Source organism: Eptatretus burgeri, chromosome 12 (genome assembly GCF_056783735.1).
Source record: "Eptatretus burgeri isolate ZD-2024b chromosome 12, Ebu_testis_v1, whole genome shotgun sequence".
Lineage (NCBI taxonomy): Eukaryota > Metazoa > Chordata > Myxini > Myxiniformes > Myxinidae > Eptatretus > Eptatretus burgeri.
In genome coordinates, this window is record NC_140972.1 from 24,687,441 (window position 1) to 24,713,044 (window position 25,604).

General features: G+C 42.9%; 1 protein-coding gene across 8 annotated transcripts in view; it reads right to left on the reverse strand.

The window, feature by feature from the left end:
- The window catches only part of LOC147015269 (high affinity cAMP-specific and IBMX-insensitive 3',5'-cyclic phosphodiesterase 8B-like), a 214,295-nt gene that overhangs the window by 52,154 nt on the left and 136,537 nt on the right, over nt 1-25,604 (reverse strand). For 7 of the 8 annotated variants that reach the window (XM_085849851.1, XM_085849853.1, XM_085849854.1 and 4 more), the window contains 5 exons: nt 22,621-22,694; nt 10,013-10,177; nt 9,240-9,285; nt 5,475-5,610; nt 4,034-4,232 (listed from right to left, as the gene is read on the reverse strand). In XM_085849851.1, the coding sequence (XP_085705977.1) occupies nt 4,034-4,232; nt 5,475-5,610; nt 9,240-9,285; nt 10,013-10,177; nt 22,621-22,694 (620 nt within the window). The remainder of the gene's footprint in view (nt 1-4,033; nt 4,233-5,474; nt 5,611-9,239; nt 9,286-10,012; nt 10,178-22,620; nt 22,695-25,604) is intronic. The other variant, XM_085849849.1, reaches the window with a different exon arrangement.

Here is a 25,604-nt window from a genome sequence, read left to right on the forward strand (position 1 = left end):
CTAGTCGTGTTTTCCTGAAAATGGGTGTGCTGCGCCCATTATGGGCAGAGCCACGCCCAAAAAACGTGTTTTTAGGGGGTAGCCGATTTCAATTTACATCTTCTGCTCGGGGGTTTGTCAAATCTGGCAGGGGTTTCGGTATTTGGTTAGCCCAGTGGCACCTGCTTTTCATTTCACCAGTAGTACCCCACGGAGCTCGATTTTTCATTTTCGTCCCAAGGTCAAGGTCACAAGGTCACAAATTTAGAAAATTGCGAATTTTGACATAAAAATCATACGACCGCTCAAACTTTGAGAGCTTGGATGACAATATTTTTATGCATAATCTTGAGGTCATTCCCCACCTAAAGTCTTGAAACCATTTTGCTCTATCTCAAACACCTTGCCCGTGGCGCCCCCTTCAAGTTTGTTTTTACGCTGATTTCATCAAAGTATGGATAATCCGAGGAGTGCGAAATGCCTTATAGCCTATATGACGTTATATTGTTCCTGGAATGTTCCAGAGGAAGTTTTGCACCAAAGGACATAATCCTTGACCTTTGACCTTTAAAGTTCACAAAGGTCAAATTTTCAAAGTTGTGGGAATCGAACCGGGTTTTCGACCTTCTTCGACGAACTAACTCCAATAAGCTATAGCACGTATCCTGTTTCCTTATTTTAATGTCCACAACATTGTTTTGTGACCTCTAAAGGTTATGCAAAGGTCAAATTTTGAAAGTTGTTGAACGAAACCGGGTTTTCGACATTTTGCAGCTAATAACCTGTCACTCGTACCACATCATGTTGATCATTTTTATAACTTGGTCAAACATTATCACATCGTCTCATCCTTGACTTCTGAAACAATCTACATCATCAAATACCGCTAGTGAACCATTGCCATCTCCAGACTTGTTGCTATTATGGTGTGCATTATCACTTGGTTTGACATCACTCCATGGATACATATACACAGTGACCATGTTCATCAATTTCCATTGTTACACATGAAAAAGAGAAAGAATAATCAACTGGTTTTTTTCTTTCTTTTTCTTTGCAATGCTTAATAAACTACATAGTATTAATAAACAGAGACATTTTGAAGGACATTATCATAAACAGCAAACCACAAAGCTTTTCGTTGTGCTCTCTTCAGGTGAAACAATGTTGGTTATTCCACAGGATCAGTCCAAGTTTCGACAGCTGGGAAGCGTGGATACACATGACCATACGTCACGTTGGGAGAATGAAATTGGTAAGAGGTTGCTCCAGCTGCATAAACCTGGTGAACTGTCAAGGGAATATTACAAGAGGATCAAGCCGGTAGGCTCTCTTCGTCCGAGAATGTACGGTCTACCGAAGGTTCACAAACACAATGTTCCACTGAGACCAATTCTGTCCATGGTCGGCTCTGCCCAGCATCAGCTGGCGAAATGGCTGGGAGAGTTACTGCAACCAGTGCTCGAGTCGGTCTCCAGGTTTGTCATCAAAGATTCTTTCACTTTTGCTGATGCCATAAGGGAGACGTGTCCTACTGGTTTGGAGAATGTAATGTGTTATTTTGACATTGACAGCCTGTCTACAAATGTCACTTTGACAGAGACCATTGATATATTCGCACATTTGCTGTATGACATGGAACTTGAGCATCCGCCCATTTCTGAATCTGTCTTCGTGGAATTGATGAACATGGCTACAAGAGATGTCGAGTTTAGCTTCGATAACATTATGTTCGTCTAAATTGGTGGGGTGGCCATGGGCTCTCCTTTGGGCCCATCGTTGGCAAACATTTTTGTTGGTTATCAAGAACTGCAGAAGCTGACCAAGTTGCAGGTATCTCAATCCCCCAACGTATACTACAGATATGTGGATGACATATTTTGCCTGTTTGAATCCTGTGAAGTCTGTAACCGCTTCTTGAATGAATTGAATTATCTTCATCCTGCCCTCAAGTTCACGACGGGATTGGAGCGTTCTGGTTGCTTACCCTTTCTGGACGTCCTCATACAGAGATCTGCATCATCGTCTACTACGTCCATCTTAAGAAAGCCCACTTTCACCGGCCAGTGTACTCGATGGGACTCTTTTAGTTCAACAAGATAGATTGGTTTGATCAATGAACTAGTGAGTCGAGCTAAGAGGATATGTTCCAATTCCAAGTTTCATACAGAGATGAACAAGATTGCCGGCATCCTCAGTGAGAATGGACACCCTGAGTATATCATCAGGAGGTTTATGCACAAATTCCTCACTGCTATAGATGAATGGAAGATGGGTCCTGAAAAGTGCCTGGTCTACATCAATATTCCTTGGAAAGGGAAAACTCCTCCGTGGCCCGGACCTAATAGGGGCCTGTAATTATTCCTTAAAATTTTTTTTCCATACAATCATTGTCTGTGGTGATAAAACACCGGGGCCAGCTTTATTTTGTGTTTCCCTCCAAGCCACTCAGGGTGATTCCTCATAATGCCATTGCCATGGATAGTGACACCCTTCCTCGTAAAAATTAACTACTGTGGGAACAATTTACATCATCACAATCACGGTAATGACGTAAATGAACACAGGAGTGTTGGCCACACCCCATCCGGATGAAGCGTGTTCATTGAATCTTTGAATCTGCATATTCTGAGGGTATAGTAAATGTGTACAAATTATACTTTGAAAATTTTCGACGTACGCTCAGTATGTGCGATATCAAATGGTCATGTAATATGTGGAAAAGTTTCGATTTCCTCCGGTGAGCGGTTTTCAATGTACGCTCCGAACAAAATGCAGACAAGTACTACGTACGTATGCGACAGATTGATTAACCCTGTTTTTCGCTTCACAAGCGTGGGCTAATGATGTCTCAAGATGAATAAACACAAAGATTAAATGTACCTTTTCCAGATGCTGGATTCTAGTCTGGGAGTGTGGTGGGGATTGGATTTGACGGTACTGACCGTGCAAGGATCATGAGCTCACTTGCGATAAAAATTGAATTTGGAAGAAATTTGATAAGCACTGTACAGAGCACCGAATAATGAACTGCTATTTCCTAATGGAACTTTGTTTAGGTTTTCAGGCAATTATAAACTCGAGGTTTTGGGGTTTTTTTGCAAGAGGTCACAGAGGCAATCTTAGAGGTTATGGGATATAAATCTCATTGTAGGTTAAAAAAAAAAAGGATCAACTAAAAATATAGGATGTGCAAGCTGCATACATGAATCATTGTAAAGTTTGGTGCCACAATCGTGATGGCCCCAACAGCCTCTTCCTGTTTCCAAGTTTACCCAATGTTTCCATAAAATTAATTCATCCCCAATTAATGAAGTGGGTGCATTTAAATGGGCTCCATCCATGCAATGCCATCTGAACTGGGACAACATAATGGGCCAATACATCCAGCAGACAGACAACTGCTGGCTGCTAAAAATGAACAACAAATAAAACTCAAAAACGTGAATTTCTAGGTTCAGGTGCGTAAAACAAATTCAAAATCCTGTTTGTCGGAAGCCCGGAAGTCAGTACAAGCCCGCTCAGCACGTATCAGCCACACATCCTGTTATTTCCCCAGTGCTCTGAACTCAAAATATGTGTAAACAAAATCCGGCATCACAGCAGCAGCGAGTGGCTTTCCAGTAGCAGTATAATAACTAGTCATGCGAATATGATATTCCAGCCTTGGCCAAATCCACAGATTACAGAGGTTGAGAGAACGGATGTCACGGTATTCGGAGAAATGAGGAGAGAGGAGAGAGTGAGGAGAGAGAGGAAAGAAAGAGGAGAGAGAGGAGAGAGAGAGGAGAGAGAGGAGAGAAAGGAGAGAGAGGAGAGAAAGGAGAGAGAGACAGAAGAGAAAGAGGAGAGAGACAGAGGAGAGAGAGGAGAGAGAGGGGAGAGAGAGGAGAGAGAGGAGAGAGAGAAGAGAGAGAGAGAGAGAGAGAGAGAGAGAGAGAGAGAGAGAGAGAGAGAGAGAGAGAGAGAGAGAGAGAGAGAGAGAGAGAAGAGAGAGGGAGAGATCATGAAGCCAGAAAGGAACTGCATTACAACTTCAAACCCATGACCTTACCTTCACCTTCTCTTTTTGCAGGAAGTATGCAGTGGCGTGCAGGACATCCGAAGCATGTGTGGAGTTGTGGTAAGGGTTTGAGGCATGGTAACTGGACTCTATGAGCTGTAACCATGCTCGAAGTGTCGTCTCGGGACAGCAAAGAAATTGGCAGGCACCGAACCGCGTAAACACCTTTAGACCAAGGTAGACGAGGGGCCTGTAAGATGTGAAAATGAGGAGAGGATGAAGTAGAATGTGGCAAAGGGAGGGAGGAGGGGGGGGGCGGAGTGGTTGAGAAAAAAAAAAAAAACAGTGAAAGGATCAATAAGAGAGAAGATATGCACCTGGCCAAAGGTGTTTTGGAGGGAAATATTCTGATCCTGCCCGTTTTCTCATCTACAGTATGTCAACAATCCACCTACGTCATTGAAAAATCAATTATACCTTTTCACAGATTATTTCACCCTCTGCCATATGATTCTTGATCAAAATGATTGTGTTGTAACTGTTGCTTCTCTTACCACCAAATTGGACAAGATCAATTATTCTTCGGCAATCACCTGAAACCAATCCTTCATCCCAGCTTGGTGCTTTGTTCTCCTAATCTCTTCCTGCAAACTACGAAGTTACCAATCCTCGCATGAAATATACAGGCCAATCCCTTTTCAAGGCCTCTGACCTACATGGTGTTAAGATCAGTTGTGAATTCTCACCAGGCTTCCCACAACACCAAATTCAGATCTCATATGAGATGCGAGTTTCACATGCTCCACTGCTCCTGTTACTTCCTTGGACAATCAGACTACTCATTGCATACAAATAATTTAAAGAAATTAAACAGAATGATGCTCCACCACTTTGTGGCTTCTTCTTTTACTTTGTAATGCAGCACATGACTGCAGGTAGCATCATTTACTGGGGTGCAGCTTTGCCACTGATGTTGTGCCTCTTGAAGGTTCGAGCAAAAAATTGTAATTTGTTCATAGTGCCAGCGATAGCTTGGCTACCTTTTGTGCAAGACACTGTGGGGTCTTTAACGTCCAGCAACTAATGCTGGCAGATGGGACAAGCTAGAGTGATGCCCGTCCGAGGAACAGTGCACTTGTGATGCTACACTTTTCCCACGAGGCACCAATCTGAGTTGATTTTTTTTTTTGGCATGTCCTGCACTGATGGAGTGGCGAGCATCCTGTTCATATAACATTGCTTAGCTCAATCCTGAGCCTGACACCGGTGTTAAAATGAGCATTAAAATGTCAGTAAACAGAGAACCGATGAGTCTGAAATGTCATCAATCAATACTGGCTTTGAAAGTTATGATTGAGAAAGCAAGAAGTTTATATGTGACAGATTGAGTTGTAGATTAAACGATCATCTTCAAAAGACAAGTGGAAAACAAACGATGCCTAAATTTCATGCATGATGTGAAAAATAATAAAATCTTTCAAGCAAAGCTTGCCTCTTGTGTGTAGCTGTTTCGAGTTGGAAGATGTCGAAATCCCAGACATCATCTCTGACGAGAAGCTGAGATACATGGGGAGGAAGGTCATCCAGAGAGCTCGGTGAGCTCACAGGCCATGAGCTCGGCTGGGAGCCTACACCGGGGTGGGGACAACGAACAGAATCACAGCCGTAGACATATTCAGAGGGAGTATGGCTCAAGTCTGTGGATAACAATGTCTGCGGATTGTCTGCAGATTAAGATATACAGGTAAATTGACATTTCATAAACCATTGTGTCCTACTGTTGCCTGACTGCATCATTGTCAGCTAATATTCTCCATTACCTCGCTCTTACATGAGCCTCGATCGAGTAAAGAAGAAAAATGAAGAATAAAAACCTCGTGTACACACATGGTTGAGGATTTGTAGTCAGAAAAACAAAGTGAAACTGAAGAAAGTGAAGATTGATATTTTGAGGAGAATGGTTGGAGAATGTCCACTTTTAGCTGGGAGGTTTGCAGGTCGATTCAGACCCTGGCTCAGATATTTTTTTCTGATTCTGATTTACCATACTCTGTTATAGAGCATGGTGTTGCGAAAGCAGTTTCTTGGCAAGGGTTATACCGAGTGGTTTGGCATTGCATTCCCAGCAGTAGTTAGGGCAGGAATTTGGAATTTGTTCAGGGTGTCAGCGATAGCGTGCCCACTCTAACCCTAACAGCCTGGTGTTATTTCAACGGCACGGCAGAGGCACAAACTCAAGACCCTGAGAGCTCAAGCCAGCCACTTTAACCGTGAAGCCAACACCAGGCTTGCCCTGCCTGTGAAACACCACAATGACAGTGTTTAGCTGGGTCGGAATTCAAACCCAGGCTCTAAGGTTTCGAGACAAGTGTGCGTCCCTCGAAGCCATCCTGCCAGCCCGGCTGAGTTATAAGAAAGACTTTAATAAGTGATGCTTCCTTGCTTTACACTCAGCATTGAAGGATAGAGCATGGACAAACCCCTTCGGTTGGCATCCATGGAGAGGAGGAAATTCCTCCTTGGTTGCCCCCTGCTGAATGCAGAGAGAAAAGAGATGTCACACATTGGCATCACTGGTACAAAGTGCTCTGGGAAGTGATGTCACTTCCCCCCAAGTTCAGTGTCTGTTTCTCTGAAGTGAAGTCCAGTTTTGTCTCATGTGTTTGCCTACGTGTGTGTGTGTGTGTGTGTGTGTGTGTGTGTGTGTGTGTGTGTGTGTGTGTGTGTGTGTGTGTGTGTGTGTGTGTGTGTGTGTGTGTGTGTGTGTGTGTGTGTGTGTGTGTGTGTGTGTGTGTGTGTGTGTGTGTGTGTGTGTGTGTGTGTGTGTGTGTGTGTGTGTGTGTGTGTGTGTGATTTGTGCTGCAACCCTTCCACGAGCCTTAGTTTTGGAGAAATAAATAACCATCTTGGCCTGTTCATGTTTCCATCTGATCACCTGGCTCAACATGGAGGGACCCTTGTTCAAATCCTATACCAGTATACCAAATGTTTGTCCATGGTCTAATAATGTCATTGCAATAAACCAAGCAAAGTATACCGACGTCTATTTGCGTCTTTGTCCTGGATGTACAAAGGAAGAGATCTTTACTTTGAAGAGGCGTGCGTGCCTGAAATATCACTTCACCTTCTTTCTCACAGTAGGTAGATTGAATACCTCTGTTAGCATTTGGTTGAGAAAATTTGTTGAACTCAGGCAAGACCTCGTCAAAAAGACCAAAGCTCATTACAGAGTTTCAACAACAGGGCAACCTTCATCAGGAGCTGACCAGGTTGTATAAGAATTTCACAATTATCAACACGCAGCTGGATAGTTCCCTAGCATTTAGTCCCACGGCTCTAAAGCCTGAAATATGGCTTTTCACGTCGATGTTCAAACCTCTCCATGTTCAAGTGAAATATACAAGTGCAAAAACAGATCATATAAATTACAGACCAATGAACATGCTTCCAATTACAAACAAAGTAATGGAATCCATAATTGTTGCTGATGTCAAGTCTTTCCTGTTTTCAGACAGCCTGAACTCCAACCATCAGTTTGGATGATATCTCATTTTGGACATGCTGCTGCTCCTCTAAGCAATGGTTGGAGACACTAAATCTCATTCAAGAGGTCAGCACCATCTTCTTGGACATATCTCTGACATTCAACACAGTCTGGCATCCTTCTTTGCTTGCCAAGTTCTACAAGGCTGCCTTCATTCCTGTGTTTCTGACTTCCTCCACTGAAGCAGTTAACATGTTGCTATCAATGGAACACTCTCCTCCTCTCTCCCAGTTGAAGATGGAGTTCCCCAAGGCAGTGTCTTAGGCCCAGTCTTGTTCCTACAGAAATGATCTCCTCAATGCTCGAAATGATCTCTTCTTTTTTGCCCACGACTCCACATTGTGTCGTGCAGTACCCCATCCCACTGCTAGGTAGACTGCTGCTTTGTCACTCTGATAATATGGAAATAATTATATACTGGTCTGATTAATGGAACATGTTTGTCCAATCCTGGACAACTCACTGTCTCACCCTGTTGCTCCAGAAGGATCATGAAACAAACCCAACTATCTATTTACATGGTCAGCCACTGGAAGAGGTTAAGTCTCTTGAACTTCTCGGCTTCACCATCAGCTATTACCTCTCTTGGGCTGACCACATAGCAAAGCTGGCCTCCAAAGCCAGCCGCAGAATACGTATCCTTCATCGATCAAAGTCTCTCCATGGAAAATCAGAGCTACTCAGTCCACAAAACCTTTGTCCATATCTTAATGGAGTATTGCTTGCTCCGATGGGCTGGCACCCTGGAATCACATCACATCTCATTTTCATTTATACACACACACACACACACACACACACACACACACACACACACACACACACACACACACACACACACACACACACACACACACACACACACGAATCTGGAGCTCTCAACATGATTGGAATCTCCAACCCACACTTGATTAAACTTCCAAAATCCAGGTTGACCCCTGCACACCTCAATTCCATTGTTCCTTACTTCTCCAGGTCTATGGAACTGCCTTCCAGAGGTTGATCGTTCTCTTCGTTCCCTCCGGTGATTCAAAAGCAGGCAGTGCCTCACCAACTCATGTCATACCCCATCCTGACCCATGATCTTTATTACCCTCATTCACCATTCCTAATGCAGTCTTCTTCCTAACTGGTTTTAGTGTCGCCCCAACGTCTTCTCTTTTTTACTTTTTTCAAAGTCGAGGCTCATGGAAGAACTAGATGCACACTTTTTCATTTCTTGTGCCCAATTGTTCCGCCGCTACCCAAATGTCAATTCAACCTTGCTCTTCCATGAGCCTCACTCTTGGCGAGAGGGAGAAAAAAAATCTTTACATCATGTTATTTGCATAAAATAACACCTGATGGTGTAAAACATTTCCAAACCACATATTTTGAAGAAACTCCAGAATAATTATCCAGACTAATGTCATTGAATTAGCGCAGTGCCACCTTGATAGTAAAGAAGCTGGGTCACCTGATCAACATCGGGTTATTTAGACTTAGGAAACTATCAAGAAGATTGTTGTTAGCCTAAATTAAAGGTCCAGCAGTCAAGACGTCGTCATGACGATACTGTCACGACATTCGTCCAGGTCTGAGAACTTCATTAATCATCTTGGATGCATTAATCATCCATCCTGGTGGTTACACGTTACACTAATCAGGTTGTACCTGTTGTCTTGATTTTGGGTTTGTATACAAAAAGAAAGAAAAAAAGAAAAACAAACTCACTCTTGTTGAGAATGTAATCATTGTCAGAAAAGCGCCACAGTCCATCCTGGGGTATTGAGAACGCAAGGGGGATTCAGAAAAGAAAGAAAAAAAAATGAGAAAAAGTAGACAATGAAATACTCACAGTACATGGTTAGAATCTAACGGACATGCGACCATCAAAACGGCATCACCACTGGGGTTTGTGGTCACACTACAACTTGAGTATAGCTCGGTTAGACACAGATGATTCTGCAACAAAAGCAGTGAGTAAATTGGGAAAAAGAGTGATTATATAAACTTTCGAAATAAAATTATCTTTAAGTTATTCAACTTTACTCTCCTTTAAATTTGCTTCCGGATCACAACAGTCAGTCAGTCTGTCTCTCTGTCTCTGTCTCTGTCTCTGTCTCTGTCTCTGTCTCTGTCTCTGTCTCTGTCTCTGTCTCTGTCTCTCTCTCTCTCTCTCTCTCTCTCTCTCTCTCTCTCTCTCTCTCTCTCTCTCTCTCTCTCTCTCTCTCTCTCTCTCTCTCTCTCTCTCTCTCTCTCTCTCTCTCTCTCTCTCTCTCTCTCTCTCTCTCTCTCTCTCTCTCTCTCTCTCTCTCTCTCTCTCTCTCTCTCTCTCTCTCTCTCTCTCTCTCTCTCTCTCTCTCACTATTCTCGCATTCGCTTGTGACGTAAAAGCAGATGTAATCTAGAAATTCCGTGAGCTTTTGAAACCTAGCATTTACATAGATTATATCGATTGACGTGAACATGGATGCAGGCAGGTGGGTGAACACTGGCTCACATACCGCCATTAGGCCCCCCAGTAGGTCTGTGGTATGTGGGTCTGGATTAGTGCCTCCCAACTGTGGAGAGTAGAGTTCTGTTGTACGCAATATCTCCAGGACTCTGTCCAGCGCCTCAACCACAGATTGTGGGCTGTTCTCCTGTGCTGCATTTATGATATTAATCACCTTTGGGATTCAAAAACGATGGAAGGAAACAGCAAGGGGATGGAAAGAAAATTAAAAGGGAGGTTTTAGTGAAGTTTCAATAGTATTATTACTTTAGTAGAGTATACACTGAAAAAAAGAAAAAGAAAAGAACAATCGACAAATGGATGTACAAATGCTCAGGCAAAAAAAAAACAAGAGATGGTCAAACACGATGAGTCTTTAATGGCCACAATTATTCGCACATCGTGGGATTTGCTGGGGAAGGATTTGCACAAGTCTTTCATGGACAAGCTGATCTGGACTAACATTTGACGAAGTTGGTTGGAGCAACCATTTGTAATTTCTTCAGGGTGCTGGCGCTGGCTCACCAACTCTTAGTGAAGTACACCGTGGGGTCTTTAACGACAACTAACTAAAGCTAGTAGATGGGACTCCCAGTTTAACGTCCATCTCATCTACGACACACACACACACACACACACACACACACACACACACACACACACACACACACACACACACACACACACACTGATGTTTCATGCACCCTGCAAGACACTACGATGACAGTTTATAGCTGTGCCAAGATTCAAACCCAGGCAAGATAGTTCAGAGGCAAGTGTGCTAACCTCGAGGCCATCCTGACAGGACAAAAAGTTAGATATCCACAGCTCAATCTTCTAAAATGCACACAAACAAAAGGGCATCAGCAAAGCTAATTTCAACAAGAAGGTGTCATGAAAGCTCATTCGTTAATGCACTTGCCGATGAACGATATGGTTTTCACCCTTATCAAGTTCTCAAACATCAACTCATCCTGGGAATTCTTTCAAAGAAACTTGCTCTCCCTCATGCACAGATTTATCCCCTCTCGTGTTCAGTTGTCTTACCCTTCCTCCCGCCCTTGGTTTACTGAAGCTTGTGGCGAGGCAGTTGTCCTGAAACAACTTGCCTTTGCCTCATGGAAAGCAAACCCAACTGAGGGCAATCTCAGTTCTTTCCACAAAGCTCGGAACAAGTGTGTAGCTACCCTCAGGAGAGCCAGAAAACAACATCTTTCTCATCTCAAGTCTGAACTCTCAAACCTCTCTCCCTCCTCAAAATCCTGGTGGCGTTTAATCAAATCTGTTTCTGGTGTATGTTCCCCCTCCATCCCCTCCCTTACCTCAAATGGCCACACTGCTGATTCCACACGTGATAAAGCTGAATGTCTAAACTCGGTGTTTGCAGCCAAATCTTGTGTCCCAAACCCATCACTATCTCTACCCACTTTACCCAGTCGCACCCAACTGTCCCTGGACTCTGTATCCTTTTCTCCTGACAAGGTGGAGAGCTTGCTTTCAAACCTCGAGTCAGATTCTGCAACCGGTCCAGACGGCATCAGCCCACGTGTCCTCAAAGCCTGCTCTTCTGCTCTTGCTCACCCTCTCTCTGTTCTATTCACCCTCTCATTTTCCCAAGGTCATCTGCCATCTGCTTGGAAATCTGCTAACATCACTGCCCTGCATAAAAAGGTGCAAAAACAGATCCCTGTAACTATAGACCAATCAGCCTTCTCCCAATCATCAGCAAGGTTATGGAATCCATCATCGCTTCAGACATGAAATCCTTCCTCTTCTCCAATGGCTTGATTTCCAATCATCAATTTGGTTTCAGACCAGGTCACTCTACCCTAGATATGCTGCTACTGCTCTCCCATCAATGGATGGAGGTCCTCAATGCCAGACAGGAAATCCGAGCCGTATCCCTGGACATATCACGTGCTTTTGACACAGTCTGGCACCCTGCCCTACTCACCAAACTCTCTGCCTATGGTATTCAAGGCCATCTCCACTCATGGCTCGCAGACTTCCTCTCCTGTCGCAGTCACCGTGTGGCCCTAAATGGAGTTCTTTCATCTCCTCTTCCTGTGCAGGCTGGAGTTCCTCAAGGTAGCGTTCTGGGCCCTGTTCTTTTTCTGGTTTTCATCAATGATCTCTCGGACTCTCTGGAAAATCCTCTATTTCTCTTTGCCGATGACTCAACCCTCTGCCGTACCATCTGTCATCCCTCAGCCCGGCAAGCAGCAGCTTCTTCACTCACTGCAGATCTGGATAAAATCACAAACTGGTCCAACACGTGGAACATGTCTTTCAATCCACACAAATCTCACACTCTCACTATGTCTCTTCGAAAGGACCGTTTACAAAACCCCCCCATCCACTTGCTCAACAATCCTCTGGAAGAAGTCTTTTCTTTCAAGCTTCTGGGTCTCACTATCTGCCATGACCTTTCCTGGGAAAGTCACATTTCCAACCTTGCCTCAAAGCCAGTCGCCGACTGGGAATCCTCCGTCGTGCAAAGTCCTTCCTCGGCCCTCTTGAGCTCCTGACCACTTACAAAGCTTTTGTCCGTAGCCTGATGGAGTACTGCTCTCCCCTCTGGGCTGGTGCTCCTGCCTCCCACCTTTCTCGACTTCACGCTGTCGAAACCAGGGCTTTTAAGATCATTGGCATCTCCCGCAATGAAGCTGAGTCTTTGGGCCTCTCACTCAATCACCGCAGGTTGGTCGGTGGTCTTTCTGTCTTCTACCGACTCCTCTCCAGCCTTGCCCCCCTGCTCTCTCTGCGATTTGTCCCAACCACATTTCCACAGGGCGCTCAAGGTCCGCCAACAACCCCCTTCTGGTAAAACTACCAAAATCACGAATCACTGCTCATCTTCACTCTTTCATTCCTCTTTTTCCCGCCTTTGGAATAAACTTCCTCACTCTATTCTTTCCCATTCTTCCCTTCAGGCTTTCAAAACAGCTGTTCACCACCACCTCTTATCTTCCCCCATCCAAATCCTCGATCTTTTCTACCCCGATAATCCACCCAAGCCCACTTCCTTCAATTCTCCTGCTTTCCTTCCTGAAAGTCCCTTTAATGTCCATCTTCCCCTCGCCATGTTCCCCGTCCCATCCCCATCCCTCTCCTTTCCACAGTTCACCTGTGTCTGTTCCCCAATGTTTTGTCCCTTCCACTCCCGCCCCTCTTGCCTCATGCCTCCTTGCTGTGAGTTGTGTGTTAGCTCTCATACGAGCCTCGACCAAGGTATACAAAAAAAAAAAAAAAAAAAAAAAAAAAAAAAAAAAAAAAAAAAAGGTCAAATCTATAAAATGAAAACTGCCGTTCTAGTGCAGTGCCAGCAGAAAGCATTATATCATGAGATATATCAGAGAATGAAACTGAGAGACAAAATAAGTGTGGAATAATTTTTCAGCAGAATGCACACCGACAGGACCAGGAGCCACAGTTTCAGGGTAAAGAAGAGGAGAGTTAGGATGGTAGTGAGCCAGGGGACTTTCACTCAGAGAGTGGTGAATGCACGGAATTATCTCACTGCAAGGGCAGTGACAGTAGAGTCAGTGGATAGTTTTAAAATTGAGTTGGATAGGCATCTGGAGGTAGTGGGGATTAGGGGGGTGGGCACCAAGATGTTGACATGATTGCACAAGTTTTATGGGCCTAACAGCCTCCTCCTGCATTGAAGCTCCTCTTATTTCCTTGTATCATGGAGGATATTGCACTTTGGAAGGAATGCAAAATCAGCTTTCCCATCTGCTTGAACTCACTTGCCAATGTCAAATATGTCTTTGGGTGCAGGGGTAAGCAAGTGGTGAGGAAATTGGACTGATTCCTGAGGTCATGGGTTCAAATTCATCTGAAATTGTTGGATTAAGGATTTTGATTCTAAGCTTCTGGAAATCAAGCTTGCTTCACTATAATTGCCAAGTCATTACTGGATTTAGTTGTTTTCCATCTTTCCCACGTATGATTACTTGTGGTTACTAACCATAGTTATCTTCTGGTAGGGTTCCGGTTCGGGTTAGCGCTGGGTAACTCCTACTAGTTCAATATAATAAGCGAATGACAGAGCAAAATCGGCCAATATAACTCACATATAACTCAACGGGATAGTGACACAACACAGGCATCTCACAAAAATGACTTCCTCTCGTATCAGAATTTATTGGAAAGGATCAATTTTTTTTTATTTTATTTTGGTTGTCTTGAACACATAATCAAGGCTAGTGGAAGAGCTAAAACACAGAATGAATCAGGACGCAACATAACAAAAGAAATAACTAGAGGAGAAGGGGGAAATGACAACGGCAGGGCAGAGGGAGAAAATAGATGGAGATGGACAAACAAGGGATGTGGATAACGATGAGGGGTAGGGGGACAATGCAAGGGGTGCACAAAATGGATACAGAAACAAAATTTTAAGAGGGATTTTGGATGGTTTAACTGGTGTGGAAAGAGACCATTTGATCTTCCGTTTGATAAATTATTAAATTTACATTAGTTATCTGTTCACTTACCATTTACATCTCATTGGGCTACCTTGCATCCCCTCAATGTCAACATGTCCTCATGTTTAACATGATGCCACATTTGAATTAACTTTGCAGTGTTTTTGTGGCCATGACATCAGCTGAAGTGCCCACGCTTGCACAGGATAACCATTTGATTTGCAGCATTGCTAATGTTTCAGATGAAACAGATGAATTTAGATTTACTCTGAAAGATATCGCACAGCAAACTACTGATGGATACACTAGCAATTAAGTTTCAGTGTGATATGAATCATTCCTTGATCAAATGAACCAAAAATAAAATTCATAGACTGAAGCGGAAAACATGACATGACTTTCATATTGACCTAAGGACTATCTACTTGTTACGTCTGACCAGTGGTTGGGGCTAAATTTGGAAAAGGAAGAGAAGAAAGGATGATAGGAGTGAGAAAAAGGGTGGGGGGGGTGGTAGGGTTGTGTGAGAGGAGTTGGAAGAGAAGAGAAACTGCTTTGGGAGGTGGTAAGAGAAGGAAAGTCAAATACTCTATGAAGCATACAGGAGGGTGGGAACAATAATTCCACAATACACCTGCACATAATAAACAGATTATTAAACATACAATTGTTGTCATGATATTTGTGAGTGAATTTATATAGGGTGTCCGAAAATGGATATACCAAAAAGAACGTTGAATAGTTTTATTGTTATTCGAAATACTGACACACATTTGAGATGAATACATGCGTTTCACATGTAAGTTTTAGTTTGCTAATTTTTTTATGGTAATGTTTAGATATTTTCGAATTATTAATAAATTTCTACATGTCATCCATCATTCACGATGATCAATCTAATTCTGCGTTCAAATTCTGAGAAAACGTTTCCCAACCACAGCTGTGTGGATGGATGACACAGCATCAACAATGCTATGTTTAAGTTATTCAAGGTCCCTTGGTTTGTAAGTGTGGACTTTACTGCATTTAAAACCCCCAGAGATAAAAATCTACAGGTGTTAAGTCGGCTGAACGAGTGGGCTATTTCATAGGTCGTCATCGACCAATCCAATGGTCTGTCAAAGTTTGATTCAAAATACTTTAACAATTCGAGTAAAGTGAGGTGGTGCTCCATCCTGTTGAAAGATAGCTCTTTGTAACAAGTCGGAATTTTCTTGGATTCTCGTAGCAAGTTGAGGTATGAAAAGCTGGTGACAGCGGGTTCAAAGAAATAGGGTCCATTGGTGTGATGACGTGACATGGCACACCAGACGTTTACTTTTGGCGAATCCCATTCATGTTCATCCAATTCATGCGGATTCTCTTCTCCCCATATCCTACAATTGTGACAATTAATTTTTCCTAATATGAGAAATGTAGCTTCATCACTAAATATGAAGTTTGAGAAGAAAAAAATGTTCATCTGATTCTATCTGCTCAATTAATTCTTGACAAACATTTATTCTCATTTCATAATCCTCTTCTATAAGTTTATGAACTGTTTAAGTTTTATAACATTTTAACTTCAATTCTTTTTGAAGGATTTCATGAACAGGGATTTTTGGAATGTTTAACTCAAGTGATGCTCTCCTAATTGATTTCATAGGGCTGTTGGTGAATGCCTCCACAACAGGATTCACCCTTTAATTTGACTTCCTTGGCCTTCCAGCAAATTTCACCTTTAGGACAGAACCTGTAGCCTCCCTCAAACTGATCCACCCATCCTCGTATGGAATGTCTCTTAGGCGCTGGTTTGTTCATTTCACGCTGAAAACACCTTCGGGCAGAATTATTTATTTATTCATTTATTTGTAGGTAGCCAATGGCTACTTGGCTGCATCGTTTTCTGGGGCCATGGCTGTGCCACTGATACAATGTCCTTTATTACCAGAAAGCTGGTACTCATTTTGCCGACCTCGGAAGGATGACTGGCTGAGTTAATCCACCTGGTGTTAATTCAATGGGTAAAATGGTCGCTTGAGCTCAAGATCCTAGGATCGTAAGCAAGCCACCTAAACCACCAAGCCAACACCAGGCTTGGGCTTGAATGATTGAACCACATTCATATACAAATCTCACAATATCTGCTTTCTCTTGAGGACTCGTCAGTTTATCAGAAAATGGGATTTCTCCTGAAACAGAAAGAAAAATTACAATCAATATTCACAACAAAACTAACGCAAGTCTGATGCATGTCATGTCTGTATTCATCTCAAATTTATGTCAGTATTTCGAAACACTAGAAAGCCTTTCAACGTTGTTTTTGGTATATCCATTTTCGGAAACCCCATATATTGATTACGTATGGAGCAAAGACATACATAAATATGTACCTACATAAATATATATATATATGTATACACATAAACACACACACACACACACACACACACACACACACACACACACACACACACACACACACACACACACACACACACACACACCCTTGTAACCCACAACTTCCAAGTAAAAAAGAAATTCTACAAATTTCAGAAAATTAAATAAAAATACAAAACTAGAATATCTTGGTTGAATAAGTGTCCACACCCCTGATAACAGCAATTGTAAATTTTCTCAGGTGTAACCAATCACCTTCAAAAACAGACCAAGTTAATTGGCGTCCACCTGTGTTAAATTGTCGTGATTCTGATTATTTCAGAATATAATCAGCTGTTCCTGCAGGTTTCCTCTGCTGGGTAGTGCATTTCACAGTAAGGAATCAACCATGAGCACCAAGGAGTGTTCAAAAGACCTCCAGGATAAAGTTGTGGAAAGGCACAGATGAGGGGATGGGTATAAAAATATTTCAAAGGCTTTGAATATCCCATGGAGCACAGTTAAGACAATCATTAAGAAGTGGAAGGCCTATGTTACCACCAAGACCCTGCCAAGATCAGGCAGTCCCTCTGAACTTAATGACCAAGCAAGAAAGAGACTCATCTGATAGGCCACCAAGAGGCCAATGGCAACTTTGAAAGAGCTACAGGCCTTTATGGTAAAGTCTGGTCACTGTGTGCATGTGGTAACAATATCGCAAGCACCACAAGTCTGGCCTGTCTGGGAGGGTACCAAGAAGGAAGCCATTACTCAAAAAGTCCACCTTGAGTCCTGTTAGAGGGATGCAAAACAAACCACTCCAGAGATTCTAAAGCCATGTGGCAAAATGTTTTGTACTCTGATGAAACCAAGATGGAACTTTTTGGCCTAAATGCAAAACTTTACACTTGGCACAAACCCAACACAGCACATCACCCAAAGAACACCATCCCTACTGTGAAGCATGATGATGACAGCATCATTTTATGTGGATATTTCTCACCAGCAGGGACTGGGGCAGTTGCCAGGATCGAAAGGAAAATTGATGGTGAAAAATATAGAAAATTCCAAGAGGAAAACCTGCTGCCCTCAGCAAGAAAGCTGAAATTGGGAAGGAAGTTCATCTTTCACCATGATAACGACCCGAAGCACAAAGCCAAAGCTGCACTGGAGTGGCTGAGGAACAAAAAGGTAAATGTCCTCAAGTGGCCCAGTCAGAGCCTCGACCTAAATCCAATCGAAAATCTGTGACGTGACTTGAAGATTGCTGTCCATCAACGCTCCGCACACAACTTGACTGAACTTGAACAGTTTTGTACAGAAGAATGGGCAAATATTGCCCACTCAAAGTGTGCAAAGTTGGTAGAGACCTATCCCAACAGATTCACAGCTGTAATTAGTGTCAAAGGTGCTTCCACCAAAGTAATAACTCAGGGGGTGGACACTTATTCGGCCAAGATATTCTAGTTTTGTATTTATAATTAATTCTCTGAAATTTACAGAATTTGTTTTTCACTTGGAAGTTGTGGAATACGATGTTTAAATAAAGGTGTAAAAGGTCTGATTTAATGCAGTTTAATTGCAGGCTATAAGGTAATAAAAGTTGAAATCTTTGAAAGGGGGTGTACACTTTCTATAGGCACTGTATGTATATATATATATATATATATATATATATATATATATATATATATATATATATATATATATATATATATATATATATATATATATATATATATACATTTATTTATTTCACCCCATAGAATTTGCTTCACGTGTAATACCATGGTTAAGAGAGGATACACTCATATGAGTGTGGTGCAAATCTCCCAAGTTCGTGACAATTTGCGAAACATAATCGAGCAGGAGTTACTTTTAAATTCTTGAAATAACCGTACGTGGAATTATGTATGAGGTTTTAATACACGTGGCATCGGCAGTGGCGCAATGAAGGGTTGGGAGGGGGGGAGTGTGGTTGAAAACACGTGGCATAGGCAGTGGCTCAGGAAACTGGAGTCTCCCACCACCTCCCCGCTTATGACGGATGTGGTTACAGTTTCGTTAACCCGTCTGCCCACACAGTGGGAGATGGGGTTTTGTAATGGCCGGTGTGTGTGTGTGTGTGTGTGTGTGTGTGTGTGTGTGTGTGTGTGTGTGTGTGTGTGTGTGTGTGTGTGTGTGTGTGTGTATGTGTGTGTGTGTGTGTGTGTGTGTGTGTGTGTGTGTGTGTGTGTGTGTGTGTGTGTGTGTGTGTGTGTGTCAGTCAGTAATTGTTGTGTCCATATGCGTGTTTCAAAAGGTGGAACGGAGCCCTCCGAGGTCTTTGCGTGTGAGTGTATGTGTATACAGGGTGTTTCAAAAAGAGTGATGCAACTTTAAATGATTATTTACAAAGAAACAGAAACCTCAGGAACGTGAACCAAACATTTCTTGAAAGCTTATGACATGGTATTTTCTATCACTGATTGCTACTGCAGGAAGTCACTGCTGGAGTTCGTGAGAGCCCATGGTCTGAAATTGGCATTTACGCAAAATCCTGGTAATTGGCGTTCTCGATGTGTGCATCTCAGACAGGCATTGATCCTGACTCCAAACTTCTGTCCAACTTTCCTGTAGGTCTCATGTGGCACTGCCTGGAAGTAGTCTGACACCTTCTGCTTCAGATCATCCAGTGTAACAGGACGATTGGCATAGACATAGCCCTTTGCAGCCCCCCACAACCATTAGTCCAGAGGCTTCAAGTCTGAGCTTTGGCGTGTCCAATCATGAGCAGTACCCAGGGCAACGAGGTGGTCTCTGAAGAGCTGCCACAGGAAAGTGATGGTGTCACTTTTTGTATGTGGGGTGCACCATCCTGCATAAACCAGGTCATGCTGAGCTGGTTTGGGGTAGCCTTTTGGGCTCAATCATAATGGAACTTCTGGAGCACGGCCTGGTAGCACTTACAATTGACCGTCACCATCCTGCTGTTGTCATTCTCAAACCAGTAAGGTCCTAGCGTTCCCCATCTGGCATTGAAGGCACAGAAGCATGTGACCCCAGGCCCTTTCAGGTACCTCTCAGTGATCTCCTCAGGTGGTTCTGCCCCCCCAGAAAATGTTGTTGATGGCACCATTCAAGTGGAAATGGGCTTCATCACTGAACCAGATCAGTTTGATCCAGTTTGGGTACCACTCTATCCTGTCAGTGAGCCAATTACACATATCAAGTCTCCTTCTGATGTCATCGTGACTCAATTTATACCTGAAAGAGATGACGTATGAGAAAAGCTTCAGTTCCTTGGTGAGGATACGCCACACTGATGTTGGTTTAATGCCTAGTTCCCGGGAGCGCCGATGGTGGGACTTCTTGGGACTGTCCACTGCAAATCCCGCACGACGTCGATGTTGGCTTGGCTCTTGGTTACTGATGCTTGCCTGCCACTGTTGCCCCTGCTCTGATTGTGCACTTGTACCCTTGTGCTCAAAATGTTTCACAATATGTTGAATGGCACAATTTGTGGGTCCATCACGTGTTCTGATGCCATATTCTCGCAGAACCTCTGATGGATGTCCACATATGATTTTGTCTCTTACCACAGAGACACCACTTTTGTCTTCTTCTTCACTGTCAATGGCATAGTTGAGCTGCAGAACAAATCGAAGGGATAAATACGACGATTACATCACCAAATCCTTAAAAGGAAAACGGTATCGGTCAAGAAACAAAGAAATGGGAGGAAGTCAAAGTAGTATCAATCTTTTTGAAACGCTCTGTGACATATATGAGTGTGTGCATGGATGTGTGTGTGCAAAGTGCGTGTGTGTGTGTGTGTGTACGTGTGTACGTGTGTACGTGTGTGTGTGTGTGTGTGTGTGTGTGTGTGTGTGTGTGTGTGTGTGTGTGTGTGTGTGTGTGTGTGTGTGTGTGTGTGTGTGTGTGTGTGTGTGCGTGTACGTGTACCATTTGAGCTTTTGTCATCAAATTTTCAACAAAGCGTTATTATGAGAAGATTTAGAACACTCATTAATCATTAATAACCATACTCTCACTCCAACAACTTGATTTTGTACTGCTGTATTTTTTGTAGTTCTGCTACTTGACAGGTAGCATTGCCTGGTGTTGGCTCAGTGGTTAGGGTGGTGGCTTGGGATCCTAGGGATCCTAGTGTCCTGAGTTCAAGCCCCGTCGGCCACTGAATTAATACACCAGGGGGTTGACTCAGCCTGTCATCCTTCCGAGGTCAGCAAATTGAGTATCAGTTCCAGTGTGTGTACTGGTAGAGGGGCACTGCATCAGCGACACAGTCGCGCTTCAAGAAATGATAGCTACCCCGGCAGCTAAGCTGCCATACGACCGCCACCACTACAGGTAACATGTGCCCCCTCCGAGGAAATAGTGTGGTTTACGGTTTACTTAAACAGGCTGAATAGTTTACGGCTTGTCGCCCGATGTTAGATTGGATCTGCATCTGGATCGTCTCCAAAATAGAATCAATTCATCCTTTTCACACATCAAACTCATCCACCAAGTTTCGTATGAATCAATCCATAATTTTTTTTTCAATCCATAATCAATCCATAATCCATTTTTGGCCCCATCTTGCAACGAAGAAGATTCACTAAAAAATTGTCAGATCAGGATCCAGATCTTCACCAAAATCTAATTAATAAGTTATCACACACCCAACCAGTCCACCAAGTTTTGTCCAAATCCATTGATAAGTTTTTGAGATATCCTGCTGATAGACAAACACACAAACAGGGGGGAAAACATAATGTCCATCCACCTTCGGTGGCGGAGGTAATGAAAGATCATCTGCATTGGAGTCGTCAGGAGAAACCTGGATAGGATTCAGGTTTCAGCTGCTACTCCTCCGCCCTCAAACCTATCCAGGCGCAGCCAAGTGAGCCTTAGAAAAACAATTTGCAAGAATTCACTTCTCCCTGGACAGATAGATAAAGAAAGAGAGACATTTGGAGGAAAAGAGGGATAAAAGAGAGGAAAACGAATAAAAAATAAAATTAGCATGAATAAAGAGAAATGTGAAAGCAAGTAAGATTTGTAAAATTGAGCAAGTAAAATTGGTTCTCTATTGGTGATAATAATAATAATAAAATTTACAAGTTGGTTGAGTCGGTTAAAGACTTCTCAGACTGGAAGACCTTTATGTTTGAATCCCATATTTGACCACCAGAATCATTGGCATAATGGTGTGGCAACACCAAACAGGTAAACCCACTGTTTCATACTGTCCTTTTAATTATCAAGAGGAAAACTTGTTCAATCAAGGGAAAAATAACAAACCAATGCAATGTATTGCATTTAAGTGACCCAACAACACCAGTCCTGTCTTGGTGAGACTCCATCTTGATTGCCCCCCCCCCCCGACAGTTACCCCCACCTTGGCTAACCCGTTTACATGGGTCCTTTCTGGCACAACATGACCCTATAATACCCGTTTTATGTATATTAAATGAAGATATACCACTGACTTGTGTCGACCTAAATGTAGCTAGGCAGGGCATATGGAAAAGAGGAAAATGTCTTAAGGGTAGGAAACCACCTTAAAAACAATGAGAGATGAATTACAAGCAGAAACATGTATTACTTGATTAACAAACAAACAAAATTTTTATTTTTTTTTAAATATGAAATGAGAATGAAAAAGATGGAAATGTAGATCTCATTTTGTGGAAAATAATCACAAGGGAAATATAATAAAGATTGCATACAATAAGTTGATGAAAATGTGTGATCGGAGGAGGAAAATGAAGAGAACTACTGATGGGTTTCATTGGAAACGCCAATGGTTTGCACATCGTCATGGCAATGCTCCTGTTACCCTGGTGATGGGAGCTTCAATCGTCATGGAGTGTATGCGAGCAGTGGACGAACACCGTCTGGGCTGACTGCTGCCTGCTCCCACAGGGATAGGAAGAGAGTTTAAAACAAAAAAAAATTCCCCCTTCATCCCCCACCAATAATGTAGTAAAGGTGCTCAAAAGGTTCCCAGATAGCATTTAATTAATCGTGGAGATGATTTTGTATCCACAACAAAAGCAGGTCCATTGAGAGCGGAGGAACGCTTGCTGACATCAGTTGGGAAAATAATCAAGATGCCTGCCCTTGGTGTGTATCCGCATGCAAGGCCAACTGATAATTGGGACCTAATAACTCGGTAATGAGAATGACCAACCTTATTTTCATTGGCGGATGTTTTCCTGGCCTTGGAGAGTTGAGAACAATTGGACTGGACTCTGTTTGTTTACGCAGGAGAAGCGATCAAAAAGTTATTGGAACGAGATACGCACAACAGTACAGCGAACGCCAGTGATTTGTTTAATTTTCGTGATACAAGTAGGTATAAATGAGAGAAGAAATAATTCCTTCACAATTGTTCAAAATGGCATGACAAATGAAGAAGGATGAATTTTTTTTTTTAACTGTAAAGTGCATTTTCATCACTATAAATCGGTAATCGGCCCGGTTAAGCCACGTGAACAGCTGAAGCCTTGTGAACAGCCACTGCCTTTGGGGACAAAATGCTTACAGCACAGGTGTGTAGGATCAAGCAGACATCACAAAGGGACAACAAAATAAATAAATAAATAAATAAATAAATAAATAAATAAATAATCAGGATTTTGGAAAGAAAATACTTCAGAAAAGGAAGAATGAGATGAACCTATAGAGTGTTTTAAAGTGAAGATAACTAACAAACTACTAACTGACAGATCAAAAGAAACTAACAAACACAAATAGCTGTCAACAGCAGATGCCAATCTGGACAACACATTATTTTACACATTTATCAATACCTTTCAGGTGCATTTGCTTTGCTTTTCAAGAGAGATTTCCATTTTACATTTATCCACTGTATCCTATGAGAATGTCTGGTTGGCTCGCCTGGCTGAGATTCTGTCTTGTAATCAAGTTCAGATACCGACCCCACTTTGAAAGTAATGGCGAACTGCCCAGAAAGGTATTTTGGCACATTTATCCTCCACAAAGTATGCTACTTAGCTACTTAGACCTGCCATGCGGCAGAAAATTCATTTCATATTCAGCTTTGTTGACATTCTTGCAAGTCAAGGCTCATACGAATGCTGAACGCCATGCAGCATGCATTTTAGATTTTTTTATTTTTCTTTTTAAGGAGATCTTTATGTTTATATGGGATGTTAAAAATGTTCGACAAACAGTCACAATAGTCCAAAAAACAAAGCAAAATGTAATGAGGTATATGTCTGTAACATACTGTCGGACCCCGAGATTCGCGAGTGATACGTTCCTGGAAAATGGCGCAAATGTCGAATCCGCGAATGTCAGGGCATTGTTTCAAAGGGAAAAAGGGGGACATACCGTATTTTCTGGTGTATAAACCGCACTTTTTTATTGGCAAAAACAAGGTAAAAGTTGGAGGTGGGGTTAATACACTGGCAGAGAAAAAAAAATCAGTCTTAAAAACCATCAATGCTGAATTTCAATTATATTCGGAATTGCTGTGAAGCTCAATTCCACCATTTGAATTTTGAAAATCGATTGAAGTTTCGAGTTTTTACAGCATTTTGTTAACTGTGTGCAGAAATTAAATAAAGTCAAGCTCGGAAATGTCCGGAGACACCCGGAGTTGAGGTCCGTGGCGTATATAGAGCCTCGCGGCTCTGAAAACACCATTCAACACAAAAGAAGAAGAAGAAGAAGAAGAAGAAGAAGAAGAAGAAGAAGAAGAAGAAGAAGAAGAAGAAGAAGAAGAAGAAGAAGAAGAAGAAGAAGAAGAAGAAGAAGAAGAAGAAGAAGAAGAAGAAGAAGAAGAAGAAGAAGAAGAAGAAGAAGAAGAGCACCTGGTCTCACATCAAAATAATTATTCACAACAGCGAGAGTCGAATAATGGAGCACCTACCTCAAATAAGCTTGTGCGCAAACTTATGTGCATCCGACAACAGGCTGAAGGGTGGTCACGTGACCTTCAAGAAGGGCCGCTTGGTGTTTCGTGAGTGCCTCGGCTTATGTCACCAGATTATGCCACATATCATCCATTCTATCTATCAAGATGTCAAGGCACCCATTCAACACAGTATTCAAACTCTCAATCTGCTGGGCTGCAGAAGAGTTTGGGAACCGGGAAGCTGGGAGGCGATTTGGCATGAACAAGTCTGTCGTCCGGCGCTGGAGAACAAGGAAGGCAAAGATAGAGAATATTCCAAGGAAGAAGACGGTGCTGAGGGGAAAGTCAGCAAAGTGGCCGCAGCTCAAGGAGCGCCTCATCGCTTGGGTCCGGGAGAAGAAAGCAGAGGGTTACACCATCTCAACACTTGCTCTCAGGCTGAAGGCGAGGAGCTCAGCTAAGGAGGATGACATTGGAGACTTCACACCCAGCCAGCTCCGGCACATGCTCCCATACCCGACCTGACCTGACGGCCAGCCCGTCGTGGGCCTACAGGTCCATGGCACACCATCAACTGTCAGTTCGACGCCGCACACACATCTCCCAAACATCCACCCGATTATATGGCTGATTATTATAAGATGACACGCTTCCAGTCATACATCATCAAGCTTCATCGAGAGCATGAATATCCCCTCAGCAGGATCGGGAATGCCGACCAGACCTCTCTTACCTTATTATCTTGTCATCATCCCAGGTGGGATGACATCACTCCTGCAGCCCGTGTCCATCAACAATCCGTTCAAGGACGGGCAATGTCACTGCTGGTCCGACTGGATAATGAGTGGGGAGAAGACCTTCAACAAGAGGGGGGAGGATGAGAAATATCGACCTACCGATGATCTGCAGCTGGATCGTAAAGGTGTGAGAGGAGATAC